The sequence below is a fragment of the Sabethes cyaneus genome, chromosome 1 (genome assembly GCF_943734655.1).
Source record: "Sabethes cyaneus chromosome 1, idSabCyanKW18_F2, whole genome shotgun sequence".
Taxonomy (NCBI): domain Eukaryota; kingdom Metazoa; phylum Arthropoda; class Insecta; order Diptera; family Culicidae; genus Sabethes; species Sabethes cyaneus.
In genome coordinates this window covers 157,482,239-157,499,639 of record NC_071353.1, presented here as the reverse complement: position 1 = coordinate 157,499,639, position 17,401 = coordinate 157,482,239, and the positions used below count along the sequence as shown (strand labels likewise).

The window sequence follows — 17,401 nt, the reverse complement described above, 5'->3', positions numbered from 1 at the left end:
CAGAGCCAGATCCACCTAAACCCAGGTCCAGATCCAAGAACAGGTCCACCCTCAAGTTCTGTTTCCAGACCTAAGCCCTGTTTCCAGGTCCTGGTCCAGACTAAAGTTCAGGTCCAGACCCGAGTTCAGGTCCATACCCAAGTCCAGGTCCAGGCCCAAGTCCTGTTTCCAAGCTCGAGAACTGTTTTAAGATTCAAGTCCAGGTCCAGATCTAGACCCAAGTCCAGGTCCAGACCCAAGTTCAGGTCCATACCCAAATCCAGTTTCAGACCCAAGTCCTGTTTCCTAGCTCTAGAACTGTTTCCAGATCCAAATCCAGGTCCTGGTCCAGACTGAAGTCCAAGTGCAGACCAAAGTCTAGCTCCAGGCCTAAGTTCAGGTCCAAACCCAGAGCCAGGTCAAGTCCAGGTCCAGATCCAGACCCAAGTCCAGGTCCAGACTCAAGTCCTGTATCCAGACCCAAGTCCTGTTTCCTGGCCCGAGTCCTGTTTCCAAATACAAGTCCAGGTCCTGGTCCAGACTGAAGTCCAAGTGCAGACCAAAGTCCAGCTCCAGGCCTAAGTTCAGGTCCAAACCCAGAGCCAGGCTCTATTTCCAGACCCAAGTCCTGTTTCCAGACCTAAGTGCTGTTTCCCGGATCAAGTTCTGTTTCCAGATCCAAGTCCAGGTTCACATCTAGACCCATACCCAGGGTCAGACCCAAGAACAGGTCCAGACCCAAGAACAGATCCACACTCAAGTTCTGTTTTCTGGTCCAGGTCCTGACCAAATTCCAGGTCCACGTTCAGATCCAGACCCAAGCTCAGTTTCCAGACCCAAGTCCTGTTTTCAGATCAAAGTGCTTTTTACAGGCACAAGTCCTGTTTCCAGGTCTAGGTTCAGACTCAAGTACTTTTGTAGATCCTAGCCTGTTTTCACAGCCAAGTCCAGATCCAGACCCAAGTCTTGGTCCTGATCCAAGTCCTGTTCCAGGGCTAGCTTTGCGTCTAGGTCCAGGTTCAGGTCCAGGTCCTAGACGAGGTCCACGTCTAGATCCAGGTCCAGTTCCAGATCCGAGACCGGGTTCAAGTCTATGACCAGGAGACCATATCCGACACGGAGTCCGACACGACGTTAGTGTCCGATAAGGTTTCCAAGTCCGACTTGGCGTTCAAGTCGGACACATAGTTCAACCCTAAGTCCTAGTTCATGTTTATGTACAACTCCAAGTCTAAGTTAGAGTTATTACTTCTTTGGTTGAAACATTACAGCGGAGTTTTGTTTCCTTCACAGTGCATATCGAAACCGGTGTACAAGGGAACGCTCAAGTGCTTGCTGGCGATCACTCATGGGCTGGAGAATACGGTAGGGAATTTCGGACTCGGCGGGATGGCGTCCGTGTTTCAAATGATGGAAATTGCTCATACGCACTACTGGAGTAAGGATTTGACGGATAATACGGCCGATATGCCTACCAGCTTGCTGTCGAGCCGGGTGAGTAGACGTTGTTTTGTTTTTAGGTTAGAAAGATACTAATTTTTGGTCTGAATAACACAGTCGGTCAGTCCTATGGGAAGCCGGGAGAATCTGCGCTCGCCTCAGAGTCCTGCCGAACCAGCGGACTGGAGCTCTACGGCTGGTTCCCGCAAGAACTCGACCATACTGAACGAACCTGTGATATCGCGGCGACCTTCCGAGCAGGAGAACGAGAACCAATCGACGACGGAGATGTTCAAGGACATGTTGACGCAGAAGCGCAACATGCTGCTCAGCAAGTTGACTTCGTTCGACTCGGAGGTACGTACTAGACTCTAGAATGTCCCCGAAAATCGGCAATGAGCGTTAGCCTTACTGTGTGTTTAAGTTGCTGCGACCCCAAAATTAAGAGCTTTTGCTATTTATTTGTACTGTACTCGTAAATGTTTCCAATCTTCCGTTTCTGTTGTGTGGCCTCCACAGTTGTAAATGTGTGTTTTCTTGAATGTTTGTGTTTCTTGCTCTTCACTTCACACACCTTCTACCCGAACCGGTTCCGACGACGCCGTACAGCAGCCCGGTGGTGGAGTTCACGGATCAACCGGTGCACTGTCCGTGGCCAGTGATGTGCTGCCCCAGCAGCATTCCGGCGGCTCGTTGATACCATCGATATCTTGCCGATCAACGGTGTCCGATACGGAGTACGAGAGAGTAAGTGCTACTAGTTAGACCGTGACCGTGTGATGCCGTTGCAACATTTCCTTTTCCAACAGTCCTTAAGAACTTACTTTGTGCCCCCGAGTGCTCGCTCAACTTGCCTTCGTGTGTCTTTCACCACAGAATTGGTCGCATTTGCATAGATTGAACTTTATCTGTACCTATCTAACAAGCGACATGAAATTAGTGACTAAGCTTGCGTGATGTGATCTGTCAAATAATCGGTTTCTTTTAGTTTAAAAGTTACGAATTTTGAAGTTACGGTTTTTTCTCAACAGCACCCCAAGGGATCGTCGACTTTGAAAGATGCGAAGAAGATGGCCGGAGGCCTGTTCTCCGGTAAATCTTCGTTGAGCGCCGGGTTCCGCTACACGGGCGGGAACTTGATACCGACATCGAACTCCCCGTCGCCGGATGCACCGCGGGTGTACCTATTCGAGGGGCTGCTCGGACGCGAGCGTTCCAACGTTTGGGATCAGATGCAGTTCTGGGAGGACGCTTTCCTGGACGCCGTAAGCCAGGAGCGGGACATGATCGGTATGGACCAGGGACCGGGCGAAATGATGGAACGGTACAAGTCTCTGTCGGAATCGGAACGCAAGCGACTGGAGCATGACGAGGATCGTCTGCTGTCGACGATGCTGTACAATCTGACCGCCATATTGGTGATGTTGAACTGTAATAAGTTGGAGATTAAGCGCAAGATTCGCCGGCTGTTGGGTAAAAGTCACATCGGGCTGATCTACGCTCAGGAGGTGAATCTTTTGCTGGATCAGATTAATAATTTGGTGAGTTCCGGAGTTGGTTGGTGGGTTTCTCGGCACTAATGATCAAATTTGTTGTAGCACGGTAATGACATAGACTTGAAACCGCTTGGGTCAAGGCTGCTGCACCGACAGAGCTTTACCGTTCATCAAGGAGTTGATGCTACGGGTCCACTGAGATTTATGGAAGTTCGCGACGATGGATTGGTTCTGCGTTCGGTCAACGGAAGCATAGTGGAGCGTTGGTGGTTCGAGCGATTGGTCAACATGACGTACTCACCTAAAACACGTGTTCTTTGTCTGTGGCGCCGGAATGGTGGCCAGACTCAGCTGCACAAGTATTACACCAGAAAGGTAGGAAGTTTCATGATGCGATGTTTCTTTGAACTGACAATTTATTGGCTTGGTTGTTGCAGTGCAAGGAGTTGTATACCGCTATCAAAGAGGCAATGGAACGAGGAGGTTGCACCGGCCAAGGGCCGGAGCTGGGCGGTGAGTTTCCGGTGCAGGATCTGAACACCGGCGAAGGAGGACTAATGCAGATCTGTCTCGAGGGAGTAGGACTTTTGTTTGCCAATAGCAAGGTAGGGTCAACCAAGCTCTGTATTCACTGTTTCCTTTTCGAAGTTTGTTTTTATTATACTCTCTTATAGTCCTTCTTACGATATATATCTTATCTTTATCTTCTCTGTAATGGCTATTCTTGATTTCACCATTTACGTATCTGATCAGTGGTAACTGTGTCTAAAATACTCATCTTATTACTTATAACTATACTAGTAAGAACGATTCTTAACCTAAAAAACTGTTATTCAGCTGAACCGCAAATTGTTATTCAGCTAAGCAAAATGAGTTGCCAAACGTCAAACTCATACTTGCCATCTATAAGTCAAAGTGACAGACTAAATGCCAAGCCTTCTTTTTTTTGAAAAGGGCGTCTGCAGAAAAGTTGAAAGTTTTTCCAATTTGAAGTTCGACCCATTAGCAGCGGCGAATCAGATGGAAACCAAAGCTCGCATGAAATTAATAACATGGTGTCACACACACACACGTCATTCTTGTTTATTAACGAATCATCCATTAGGTTTCGCGCCATGCATGCTTGACTAAAAACATTCGGCTTATCGGCATTCGGTTCCGGTGGTACCTCGATAAGCCGAAACTTGTAAAAAGCTTCGATGTTCATTTCTGTCACCGTTGATTTTAAAACCGTAACTTTACATTAACCTTTTTCCAACATCTTCCATTATTCTACTTTTTTTCTCCTCACTAATTACACTTGGTATCTAGATTAGTCGATGTTTTGTCCCTCAAAACTGACATCGAAAAATTATTCCACGGTTCTAGTCCTAAACTAACAGAATAGAGCATCCATTAATCTAGCGTAGAAAAGTCCGTTCGTTCCTCTTGCCAACTAAGCGCCAATCGTTCAGCATCATGACAGCAGAATATAAATCATAATTGGCAACACTCTCATTCAATGATGAAGAAGATGTGGTTCGGAGTTTCTTTTTTTCGTTCCAAAATTTCACTGTCATATTACAGCAGCTCAGAAAAAAAATCACAGTAGGCACAGCCTCGCTGACACTACTCATAGGAAAAGTTAGTCCATTGTTGGTTTATGTTCCGTTTCGGTTCCTTTAAGAATGATTTCGTTTTTCGTTGATACTTTTTTTGTTCGGAAAATTCAACTACTGCATTTATGCAAACATTAGTGTTGCCTCGAAACATGCACAGAAAACAGCCTTAACAACAATCTGAACCGGGGTTCGGAGCCGGTCGTAAAACAAATCAACTTTTGAGATGGTCCTGGAGTGTTTCTATTATTAGTTTCGTTTTCAGTTCCTCCCCTAAGTTGCGTTCTGGTTTTTCTTCTCACGTTTGATTACGGATACCGTCCTCTCCTTAGCCGTAAAAAAGCTAGCTTTTCCGTTTTTTCTTTGGTTTTGTTTTCGATCTATCTGTTTTGAAATTAGCGAAACCAATTCTACGCTGAACTCTGAAAACGACCCGAAAGATACTAATCATGTTTTCCGTTTTCTTTTTCTCTTTTATTCCATCTGTTTACTGTCGATTAAAACAAAATCAATGCCATCTGTTGTCGCAAAACAAAAACAATCAAACAAAAAAAAAACTGAATGAAAAACCAAAACACGAAACGTCGCACCCCCCGTTGCGGCGGGCGGCGATTTATGACGTTTGCGGCGAAACCCGAAACAAACAAAAAAAAAACAAAAACCGCCAAACCCAATTTGCTTCCGATCTCGAAAACTCGAAAACAAAATGGCATCGTACAAAAAAAAACAAACCTAACCTGTCATTCGATCAAACGACTAAAAAAATAATGCATTTGCATTGCGGATGAAAGGACTTTGAGGTACAGTTTGATTCAATTTTTTCTTACTAGTTACTTTTAAGCCAACAACAAAAAATCTGTAACCTTCAAACTACACCACACATCTACACAAAAAAAAATAAAACCTATCAAAAACCCGATGCAAATAAATAAACGTTTGAAAGTCGATATCCTTATTAGAGCGTAATGGTTGTTGCAAAACTTTTGTGTATCGGATTGAAGCTTTTTTGAACATTTTTGGTTTTCTCTGTTGCCGAGATACACACTACTACTACTACTACTGTCCCTTTATTAGAATCGAAACATCAAACCGATTTGATTGAAGCAGTAAAAGTAAACAAAAAAAACTTTGTTTTTTTAGAGCGTACCTACCTTCTACTTTCAAGTGTTAGCGATCTTTCACACGATATTTGGTTCCTTAACCTTCTGGTAAAAACTGAAGCGGTAGATTATTTAGTTTTCTACCAACGGAAAGTTTTTGTAAAACTTTTTGGTTTTTATTGATTGGTTTTTTGATTCGTACCGAAAAAGTCGTAGTTGTTCGTAGTTAACTTTAGCGATTTTTTGGTTTGGTTCTGTAGATTTTCATCCTTTTGCGTTTGGTTTATACTCTCTCTCTCACTCTCTATCCATAGAACTGTAACAGTACCTAAAGCTAGATGTTTGATTTTTCAGTTAGTTTGTAAAAACTAGAAAAGTACGAAAGTGAAATTGCAAACTGCATTCGAAATATAGTGTGGTTTTTCTGTAGTTTTACAGGCTTCTCCGAACTGTTTCACTATTTTCGTTTATGTTTTCTTCTGTTTCTACACTACTACTTTGTATATAAACTATAGAGCGTCTGTCGCAGTAGGACACAAACTAATCAACGTAGGCGGTGTGTCGGTAGCAAGCGAAACCTGCGCTGCGGAAGCAATTCCAAATTAGACAATTAAACTATAATAGGTGACATCTGCTTACCATATTTATCCACCCATTTTTCATCGAAACATCATTTGTAGTGTTCCCACTTTTGAGTTTCTGCAACGTGTAGCCTATCACACCCTTCATTTAGCGCATGATAAAACCCTGGAAACAGTGGTAGAGAGACTTGTTTTGAGCGAGAGAAAAATCCCATACCCCCACAGAAAAGGCACCTCCCCCAGTGTGTTAGAGACCCGACACCAAAAAAAACCCTTCCTCTCGCCAACAACAAAACAAAAAAAACTCTTTAGTTGCGTACTCTTCACTGCGTTTACTACGTACATTCACGACGATGTCGCAGTCTCGACCGATTGATTGTCTTGTCGCTCTTGTCGTTTTCATTCACCTGTCAGATGACCAAATTTTTGATTTCGTTCTTTCGTTTAGAGACCATCTCACAAGTACTTGTTTTGTATTGCTAATTTGATCAAATTTTTAACTCAATGAATACAACAACACAGCCGAAGAGAACCCGCTGTCGAATTTGCGGAACTATTATCGAATTATTCATGAGTATACATATGAGCACCCGAATCCGGAGATTGCAAATCGACAAACCAAAACCAAAAAAAAAAAAACAATAGACCAGTTTATTTTGTAGTACCACTACTCTCCACACTCACGCCTTGCCGAATGTAAAGCATAACTAACCTTGGTAGAGCATTGGAAAACGTTGCCTTAAACACTGAGCTTTCATCTAGCTTTAAGCGTATCTTGCCTGATTTGATGCTACTATAAATAAAAGTATTTAGTTCACAACATTTCCGTAGCCAGCTGATTTGCTTATACTGTATATTTCTTTTTTTTTTTGGTTGTGTAGTGCCTTGTGTTTCAGCCAACGAAAAAAAAGTGAAAACTTAAGCAGAAAACAAAAAACTAACTGCCCCTAGACGCTACATTTCTGCTTGCGCTTTGCCTGTAGCAGCGTAGAAAGTAAACATTTCCGATACGTCACCGATAGAAGTAACCTTAACCTCCAAAATAAGAATTGTCTGGCACAAAAAAAAAGATAAACACAAACGCCCTATCTGTCTTCAAACTAATGTAAATTTTTATGTATGATATTGTACTCACCAGAAACCAATAGTGCAGCACTTCACAGTGACATAAACGGCCGAATGGGACAAACCAAAACACACACACACACACACTCACAAACACTTACACACCAATAGACCTATTCGCTTTTGTTCTCACACACTAACCGAAAAATTACATGCAAAGCACACACACACACCCACACACCCAACCACAAGCAGCTTTAATTTTGACGTCCGTGATGACAGCTAGGCTTGCCATGGAAAATAATGCAACCATTTGGTTTGTTTCCATTTTTTTCTTTCTTTCCATTTTTCTTATTCTTTCCCTATACCGTTTTCCAACGAAACGACACACAGTTTTTCATCCGGCTGGAGCATATCAAAAAGTGTTTCACCCAAAAGGGAGGAGTTTTCATACTGGAGGAGTACAGTAAGTGTGACGACACGACAGAAATGCCACAGCTTTACTTTGGGCTGTTTTGCTTTTCTCTTCTCTTATCCATTGTTATGTTTTGTATTTCAGATCCTAAAACTCGCCAGTTGATCCAGCGGAAGTTCCAGTCCAATTTGGTGAGTATTCTGAGGAACTTTTTTTGCTATTTACCATTTTATTGTGGATCAGATTTTAGATATGCATGGCATTTTTTGGCTGTAATTTTTCTTCTTTTTCGAACCGTTTTTCATATCTCTGCGTTGTTGTCATGTGTTATTTTGATTTAACTATATAATTTATATTATGTACGTTGCCATTTAACCAGCCGTCAAATATGCAAACTGACACAGTAGCTAGCTCGGAGCTCTTTAAAGACGGTTTGTTTCTCGGCAATTTTCAAGAAAATCATTACTACGTAACAATAACTTTTCTTTACTTTTATGTATGCCAGAAAGTCCCTGCAACAGTGGTTTAATGATCATCTCTTGTGGCAAAACTTTAACTTTTTCTTTACTTTCTTGGTGAATTGCCCCGACATCGATCCATAACCTTTATATCCGAGCGCTCAACGGTTATCGCCAGATCTTGCCATGTGAACCAACATAGTCCATCAAAAATTCTCACACAGCACTGAGTTCTATCTATCGTAGCCATTATAAATCTGGTCAGCTTCTCCGGAAAACCATTTTCATTGAAAATTTTCTATAGCTCTTATCGATTTACACTATCATATGCAGCTTTGAAATTAGTTTACTGGAGTTTTTTTGGAAGAACTGTTGTAAGGTAACGATTCGGTCTGTTGTAAACCGACCTTTCGCGAAGTCAGCCTGATAATTTCCCACGAATCTATTGGCTAGTGCCGACAGTGGATGGAAGATGATGGTTTAGAAAATTACTTTGCAAGCGGTATTTAGGATTCTTACAATCCAATCTAGTTTGCCGTCTTTCCTATAGATAGAAAACATAACCCCTTCCTTCGACTTCCCAGGTAGTCGGTCCGTTTCCTAAATCTTAACAATCAATCGATGCAAGCAACTGACCAGTTTGTCCGGGGCTATCCTTTCTTTAGTTTCTTCGACTTTGCTTACCGATGAGGGTGACACATCTCACCGATAAAGTCACTTCTTTCACTATCGCGGTGTTTCCCCTGCACGCCACTCCACCTAGTGCTACTTCCACCTTTCAATAAGCGCATAGTCGTCTGTCAAAATACTTGCATCCTTATCTCTACACATTTCAGTCCGCCCGCGGCACGCTTTGATGGAATTTCCGTGTATCATGGGAAGAGAACGGTACAGCTTCTTAGGTTCTTTGCACGTCTTCACCTCCTGGTCGCATTTCCTCTCCTGGAAGAATCGGGTTTGCTACCGTCAATTTTATTTGTTATCGCTCTACATTCTGATGGGTGGCCCTGCGCAGCATTAATGCCCACGCTGCGTTCTTCGCTACACTGTTAACAGCTGTTTAATGGTGCTGGAGGACTGCTGTAAGACAGAAATCTTCCACAGGTTTGTAACGAACGTACTGCTCGAACTACAGATGTTGATACCTGCAGACGTAAGGTTACCGAGTCTGCCATGGGAATGAGTCATGGGTTCCAAACTTAGTATTATCAAACCATTTGATGTTAAGTGACTTTAGCAGTCTTCATTGATAATAAGTTCTGCATTTACCACCAATGAAGCCTTTTGCCAGAGCAAGTTATAAGAATGGTACTGGCTCGAGGTGCGTAATCAAGCAAACTTTTACTAGTCTCCGCACTTCGTGGTTCTAGAGAACGACCTTATATGAAAAGTAGTGCTAAAGTAAAGGATAAAAAGATGAAAAGATCGACACTTAGCACGATAAGCAATTCGCTCACTCCGCAGCGATACTGCAAAAAGAACGAAGTGCGGGATACAGACAAAAACACCTGGGCGTTTATACGATAGATAAAAGTTCTTCTCGAAATATGTCCCCCTTTACTTCTATCTATGCTTCCGAACCCCCGTTACTTTTCGGCGTTGGCGCTTAAGTTCCGAATTGCAGATCCAAGCGTGAAGCTACCAAGTCCGAATGATGTATCGCTATCAGCGGTTTACGAAAATCTGCAGCTTGCGCGTTATCTTCGCCGATACGCACCGTAGGCCTAAAATTTCAGGTTTGAATTGTCGTCGACATACAGCAGCATACAGTTGGGGTGGCTTGTAGCGTTTTAAGTAATCGTCTCCGTTCAACTCGATCTTGAGCCACACGTCGCCAATTTCCCAGGCGTCCCAGAAGTCACAAGTTGCTTTCGATCTGGTGTTGCATATTGCAGCCATCTTGCCATCTTGCACGTTAGATCCCTCTGTTGCTGGTGCCGCGCCGGTAGGGTTGTTGAAGTGAACCGTTCTCATCGCACTGTCGTCCGGCGTCCTTACGACGCGTCCGGCCCATCGTAGCCGACTTTCGCCAGATAAACGTTAGGAATTTCTCCTAGCTTTACATGTAGCTCGTGATTCATACACCTCCACCACTCTCCACTTTTATGTTTGTACTCCACCAATTTGTCTGCAGCAACTTCCGCTCGAACACGGCGAGGGAGCGTATGTCCTCGGTGGGCAGCGTCACGGCTTCAAGTTCCTGGCAAATTAAAGTCATCTGCGAAGCTTAGAAGTTGGTTAATTTTGGAGGAAATTCGTTCGAATCACGCCATCATGAGCGATGTTGACCAACATGCGGGATAAGCCGTCACATTGTCTCAAGCCTTACCGCATTTCGAAGATTCGAGAGTGTCCCCCGCACGAACAGTGTAGCTCTGAACAGAAGCGCCAGGTTATCCGGAAAACCATGTCGATCTACTGTATCGTATGCTGCTTTGAAGTCAGTAAAGATGTGATGCGTGGGTACCTTATACTCCTGACATTTCTGCAAGATCTGTCGGAGAGTAAAAATTTGATCTGCAGTGGCACAGTGCAGAGTTCCCATGAAGTTCGCCCTACAACACCTTGTGCTAACGGTGACAGCTGGTCCAACTGGATCTAGGAAAGTGCCTTGTAGGCGGTGTTTGCCAGCCTTTTGTCGCGATACTTGCAGCATTCAAGCCGTTGTCAGCATTTCTCGACAATAATGTTTATAAGGCTCTGTAGTTAGGCGGTCCATACCGGCGGCTATGTTGGCCTTCAGTAACCTGATTTCTTATTTGACTTTCTGGAGATTAGGTGCTGAGATATTACTATCTTTCAAGGGTATTCCTAGATTAACTTCTGTTGATTTTGCGACGTTGACTTTGAGACCTGCTGCCTTTGAGCTATTAGAATGATCATCGCATTTGCTCTGCATATCAAATTGTGGTTAGGAGTACAAGAGAATGCCGTTGGCCAAATCGTGAAGTCTCTAGAGGGTTCCTCGATTTAGTGTACTATCTGGAAACCATTAAAGAAAGACCTGGATTTTTTTTGATTTTCTCCAACATAATACAGAACTTTGCGAAGCAAAAAATTTGCTGCCCCGGAGAGTAGCATCAATTCTGTTCTGGATCCGATTAAGACCTTGCAGTATTTTTTGAGAATGATACAGAGAAACATGATGCCATGTCAGTTCACAGATAGGTTTCGTTTTTTAAGGATTTTTATTAAGATGCCCTGCATCCAGTTCACCGGAAATGTCGCGATTTTCCGGATATTTAGAAAGGCATATTTGAGAATGCGCATGAATTTTTTTTGTGTGTGTGGATATTATCACTACGACCAGCATTTTGATCTATTGTGATCTTATCCAGGTGTTGTTCCGCACTTTATTGTTATTGCAGTATCGCTATAGAGTGAGCGAACTGCTTATTATCCGTGCTTAAAGTGTCGGTGTGTTTTCACCCCTTTTTCCCTCTACGCTTCTTACTACTTTTCAACCAATGTAGCTCTAGAGCCAGGAAGTGCGGAGACTAGTTACAAATTGTCCTTGGACAAGAGGCTTCATTCGCACCTCGAGCAAGTGTCATTCTTATAACCATTCCCGGCTAAAGGCTTCATGGTCGGTAAAGCAGAGTTCAGCAGAGAGTGAGGGTGTGTATGTGTGTATGTACGTGTTCCTTACTACTTATGCATTACCAATCTCGTTCCTAGAACCAGGAAGCGGAACAAGCTATAATTTGCCCTTGAACAAGAGGCTTCATTCGCACTTTAAGCAAGTACCACTTTTATAACTTGCCCTGGCAAGAGGCTTTCATTGTTAGTAAATGCAGAATGCAGTAGGAAGGACGTGGAGGGGCCTGAGAATAAACTCATGCTAAAGTCACTTAACATCGAATGGCCTGATTCTACTAAGTTTCGAACCCACGACCACTGGCTTGTCAAGGCAGAGTCTGTAACCTTGCAGTTACAGGGCCCCGCGCATGAAAATACTAGGGTATCTCGACTGAAATGCAGTCTATCAGCTGGACTTCAAACCTTTGATTGGAACTTCAATTTTAGTTAACGACGCCCCTCATCAGAGTTGATGCTGTCAATCCCAACAAACATTTTTGTTGAATAATTGCTTAACAAGCGCTTGCTTACTGAATATTAGCTGTATAATGGTTGAACAAACTTCTCTTCAAAAAATTTTTTTGTTGAGATGTGACGTACTGTGGGCGTCACGTGCCATTGTTTATGTTTACATATGATAGTGGAGATTCAGAAGAGTTGTTCAAAGTGTTCAGGCCAATAATTTAGCTGGTCCATAAAATTGCTCAGTAACATTTACATTGGATTAATGGCGACATTTTCTCCCTCATTAGTTTAAGAATCCCTCCAGCTCGGTGTATCGTTAACGAGCTGCTGCCTTAGCCGCTTTGGTTTGTATCCGCTCAATGCTGGACTTTGCCTGTCTGCGCTCATCGTTTATCCTCCAGGTTTCATATAAAACTGCCGGAACGCAAGAGAATCATACTGTCCGCCATTTTTCGCAAACTCTCTAAATGTTTTGGTGAACCCCCACTTGCGAACCGTGCTTTTTCTGGCGTATGTTGCTTCTTGTTCTCAGAATAAGCCTGTTCTTAGCACATAGAACGTTTGGTGCGTATGTTCAGACTAAATTACGGTTTTGGTGACTTTTCGGTGAATCTCGACAAAACCTGCAGTGCTACTACTAGTTCGAAAGTTAAAATCTCTGCTAAACAAATGCACTTCGTGCACGTTTAGTGATACAGCTGGATCCAACGCTTAATCCACTGACATGCATTTGCATACATTTTGCTACCTACACACTCACGAACGCGCAGCCTCGCAGCGTCTTTCTGCACAACCCGCTCACAAAGCAAACCACTGCCAACAGCTAGTGGGCATGAACGGCTAGCTAGGATAAATAGATAAAGATTTTGCTTCATTCCTTCTTTTATTCTTCATCTTTAAGCCTTCGCTCACACACACACACACACACACGGGTAAGAGTTCGAGAACGCGCGTGTGAGAATGTCACAGCACACGAGTGCGGGCTTCGCAATACTGGTTCTATTTGCAATATCAAATTGCAACAAAATAAGGTATCGATTTTCGTTCATAATCCTCTGACTTTCTGACAACAAATGCTGAGAAATACCACGCGTGTCCGGGGGACTCCGATGTTTGTACTCCAGTCTGGTGATAACTGAAGCAGCACCATGCATATTGGCCATATTGGGCAGGTTATCACTATCTTTTGGTCCCGCAAAAAATGGAACAGTTCCCTGGATGCAGGGCAAATCGTCACGCGGAAACAAACTGTTCTCACAAGAGACAAGAGAGGTGGCTGTGTAAATGCGACTGGGAAGGCTTTCGAAATGCTTTCTACAATGCGGTTTTTGATTCAAGTTTTTTTTGTTAAAAATAGCAAAAAAAGTGTACCCAAATTCTAGCTTAAATTCTGTTCTGATTTATACTATTCAACCCAGTTCAAAGCACCAAAAGCGGTTTACGAAATGCAGTAAACTTATTGATGAACAGTGAAAATTTAAACCTTGTGGTACTCTAGAATTGTATTTGAGCTAGTTAATCCGAAAGCGCCCATTTTAACGCCATTTTAACGGACATAGCTAGACCCCGGGGTTATTTAATAGTAGTACACCTATAACCGGTCTACAAGAATTGTGCTTCTGCAGGGCGCAGGATAGTTGCAGATTACGTAATGTGGAACATCGTAGTCAAATTTACATAAATTACGGTGACAAGATTCAGAACACTGGGATTATTGAGTCTGCCAGGCCCAGGACACCCTTTAGGAGCATGACTCCAAATTACGCCGTCCAAAATTGTCGTTTTTTCACCCCTCCAACTTCCAGCATTTTGATTTATAGATTCCCACAGAAAAATCAAGTTCCGTCCTAGAATTACGATTGTAAAATGGCACTGTCGGTGAACACCTGGCATTGATCTTCTTGACCCAGCCATTAAAATAGTTCAATTGAATTATTACGCTAATGTGCTAACAAATTGCCCAGCTATTTAACGTCCTTCAGATCGCTTGGCCACGCGTGTAATTTTTATACAAAAAAATATTGCTTTAAACTGACTTTTCCTAGAATGTCGATTAGGATTTCTTCTTAAAATAATACATTAACTAACCGCCATTTGCACTGCTTGCTTCAATTGAACAAAAAACAGCACACTGATATCAAACAACCCCCGCGCGGTGCACCGCTTGCTAGGACTTCCGTGCATTCTGTGCATTCTTTATTTATTTCGAGTTGATTTATTTTCTTCCGTTTCTTCCTTTGGCCCGTCCGCACCGAAACACACTGAACTGAACGTATACGCTTCCCCCTCAACGTCCGAACCGACTCGCTTCCGTCCGTCTCGCGGCGTGGTCCGTTTCACTGTCCACCGTCCACCATCCACGTGCACGCACGCACGCACACGCCAAACATAGGCAAACGAAGCCGCCCTAAGTTTGCACCGAACGTTCTCCGTGTGCCACGCCAGGAAGCTTCTCCGGGACCAGCAAAGATCGACGGGAATGCCCGGTCAATAGACGGCGCGCTTCCGAACACTTTCGCCGCTTTCCACGGTCCTGCCTGCATGCTCTCAACTGCGTGTGTGTCGCCCCTCCGTCCAGAATGTGTTTCTGTTAAGTGTGAACCGATTTGTGTTTCTGTTCTGTACACTTTCTACGCTTCTGAACGTAAGTTTACGTTGTAATTCTATGAATTTATTCCTTTTGTTTATTCATTTTGACGTCCTAAAATTGTATTTCCAGTTTGCCTTCACTTTCATTTTGATTTAAAGTAGTTTATGTTTAATTTATGTTGTTTCCAAAGTAGACAGAGAATGTTGTTTTGCTCTTGAATGAATTTTTCGCAACCCTAGATGAACTGTTCTGAATTTCGAAACCTTAGCTTATTGATTGGATATTTTAAATAAAACTTTTCCACCCATTTTTTTGAATTAAAGTCGGTTTAATGGTGGATCGTGGATGATCAGCACTAAATTGGCCTACGTGACAAATTACATGTCCATCCAAACCACTCAGCAAAAGAATAAAAATATGAACTCGGCTTCTAATGTTATCTATCTATCTGTCCTCTCCGAAGGCCGACGACATTTGCTATTCGGTTCTGTGCGTGTTCTCGTACGTAGCCGCCGGGCAGGAATGGCAGAAGAAATACCCGGCAATCAGCGTAGCCGGTCAAGCGAGTCTTGGCGCGCAGCAGATGCCATCGGTGACGACGACCGCCGCCTCCAATCAACATCATCACCAGCAAGTGACGCATCAAGCCCCTCCGGCAGCTAAACTTGCCACGCAACCTGTTCAACCGCCAACCCAGAACAACCAGCGGGTGCAGCAAACGCATCTCCCACCGCAAGCATCTCCAAAGCTTCAAACAATCATCGGCAAACCCGTTTCTCAACAACAACAATCCGCTAGCAGCAAATCTCAACAGCAGCAGCAGCAACAACAACCGCAAGCTCAAATGATCGAAAAACCTCAAACGACTGCTCCAGTTTCAGCTCCCCAAAAACAGCCTCCATCTTTGCCAGCCCGACCCGTACCGACGACAGCAGCTCCGTCATCAACATCCACCAGCTCCGGCTCCAGTGAACCACCCAAAATGAAAGCCCCGGTGCTACCCCAAGCGTCCAGGCTCCCCCAGCAATCGTCCCTACCGAATCGGGGTCCACCGCCAGCTATCCCACCGCGGATCGGTCTCGGTCAGCGCTCGGGATCGGTCCAAATCCCTTCCAGCAGTTCGATGGCCAGCAGTCCCCTCCGGCAGTTGAAGCGACAAACGTCGGCCGCTTCTCCACCGCAGAGTCAATCCCCTCCGGGAGCAACGCACCGGGAGCAGCGACTCGCTGGCAACTCTTTCCGAAAATCCTAAACCAAGTAGGCAGGCGTTCGTTCGGGCATGCTGTCAAAATTTCAACAATGTTTACAATAACACAAGTTACCATCAGCAAAAAAAACCAAACACTAATAGAAGAAAAGCGTATCAATCAACCGTGCAAGGTTGGCTTTTTGTTTTAGATAGAAGAAACCAAACTTATCAAATGAATTGTAAACATATTAGAGTGTTTAAAAATTACAATACAATCAATGTTCGTTACCAGCAGCAACAGCAGCAGCAGCAGCAAAAAAAATGCAATGAATCTAAGGTAGGTTTTATTTTATTAGTTGCTTGCACCATGCTCTGGTCTGTGTTTCTGCCAAAACCAAACAAAATTGTTCCCAATTTCTGTTCGAGCCATTCCGCCGGAGTGATTAGAATAACGCTATTTATTACCCACTTACAAGAGAGAGAGGCTTTAACCTAAAAAAAACAGAACTACAAATAATTTTTGTGATACATGTTGTTTTCGATTGACCGCGATCCTCGCGGTAAACGCTAATAAAAATGCTTTAAACTCTGTTTAGTAGCCGTGCCGTACGTTGGCGTGTCACTAGAGAATAGCTTACGGTAGACTGTTAACGATGGAAGCAAATACAGGACGATGGTTAGGAATGCGAATAAGAAGAATAAAATGATATCAATAACAACTAGTAAACTGTGAGTAAACACTGAGTGTGCCTCGCGAAGCGTTACTGTTTTTAGTTGTATCACAGCACTACTCTTTTAGTACCCAGTACTTACTGGTATTTGAATTGGCTGACAGACAGACAGGTGCATATAATTAGCCACTCCACCCCTGGGATGTCCAATTTCGCGGCGCGCAGCGAAGGTTACGATGCAAAAATAGTGGCGTACTGCGCGTAGCCTCTGTCTGCCCGCCTTCACAGTGCGTGCTTCCTTCTGTTTCACGAATGGCGGCGACCGGCGTGCGCGCGGTAGCCGGTGACCGGTGGCCGGATCCGAAGAATGTGGTCAATTGGCGACGCTCAATTAAAGAAGGTGGCAAACATTGTCCCCCAGGCGGTATTACGGTCGGTCGGGTGCTGGTTTCGTTTCGTTCGACTAAATACTATCATCATGACTGGCCACAAAAACACGTTTCCCATGTGTGGGTCAAAGAAATATCTTCGCCGAGTTGAAGGTCATTTTGCGATGATACTTCGATTATTGGGAACTATGATTTATAGGGAAAAGTTGCATATTGAAATTACTCAGAGTCTCGACAATAATTTGGCATTTTTGGCCGAAAATGTCAGTCAGAACCAAAATTTGCCTGTCCCTAGACAAATGCAATATAATGGAGCAGCCAGCCTATGTGCAAAACTTCACTGATTAGGATTGGGGCAATCGCATAATTAGATGCATCATGGTATG

General features: G+C 43.7%; 1 protein-coding gene across 2 annotated transcripts in view; it reads left to right on the top strand.

Annotated features, from left to right (window-relative positions):
* Positions 1–16,101, top strand: part of LOC128732989 (MAP kinase-activating death domain protein) — a 37,472-nt gene extending 21,371 nt beyond the window's left edge. For both annotated transcript variants that reach the window (XM_053826504.1, XM_053826503.1), the window contains 9 exons: positions 1,273–1,473; positions 1,537–1,776; positions 2,032–2,166; positions 2,451–2,960; positions 3,018–3,290; positions 3,353–3,520; positions 7,653–7,725; positions 7,819–7,865; positions 15,230–16,101. In XM_053826504.1, coding sequence (XP_053682479.1) covers positions 1,273–1,473; positions 1,537–1,776; positions 2,032–2,166; positions 2,451–2,960; positions 3,018–3,290; positions 3,353–3,520; positions 7,653–7,725; positions 7,819–7,865; positions 15,230–16,018 — 2,436 coding nt within the window. In that variant the 3' untranslated portion in view covers positions 16,019–16,101. The remainder of the gene's footprint in view (positions 1–1,272; positions 1,474–1,536; positions 1,777–2,031; positions 2,167–2,450; positions 2,961–3,017; positions 3,291–3,352; positions 3,521–7,652; positions 7,726–7,818; positions 7,866–15,229) is intronic.
* Positions 16,102–17,401: the final 1,300 nt, after the last annotated feature.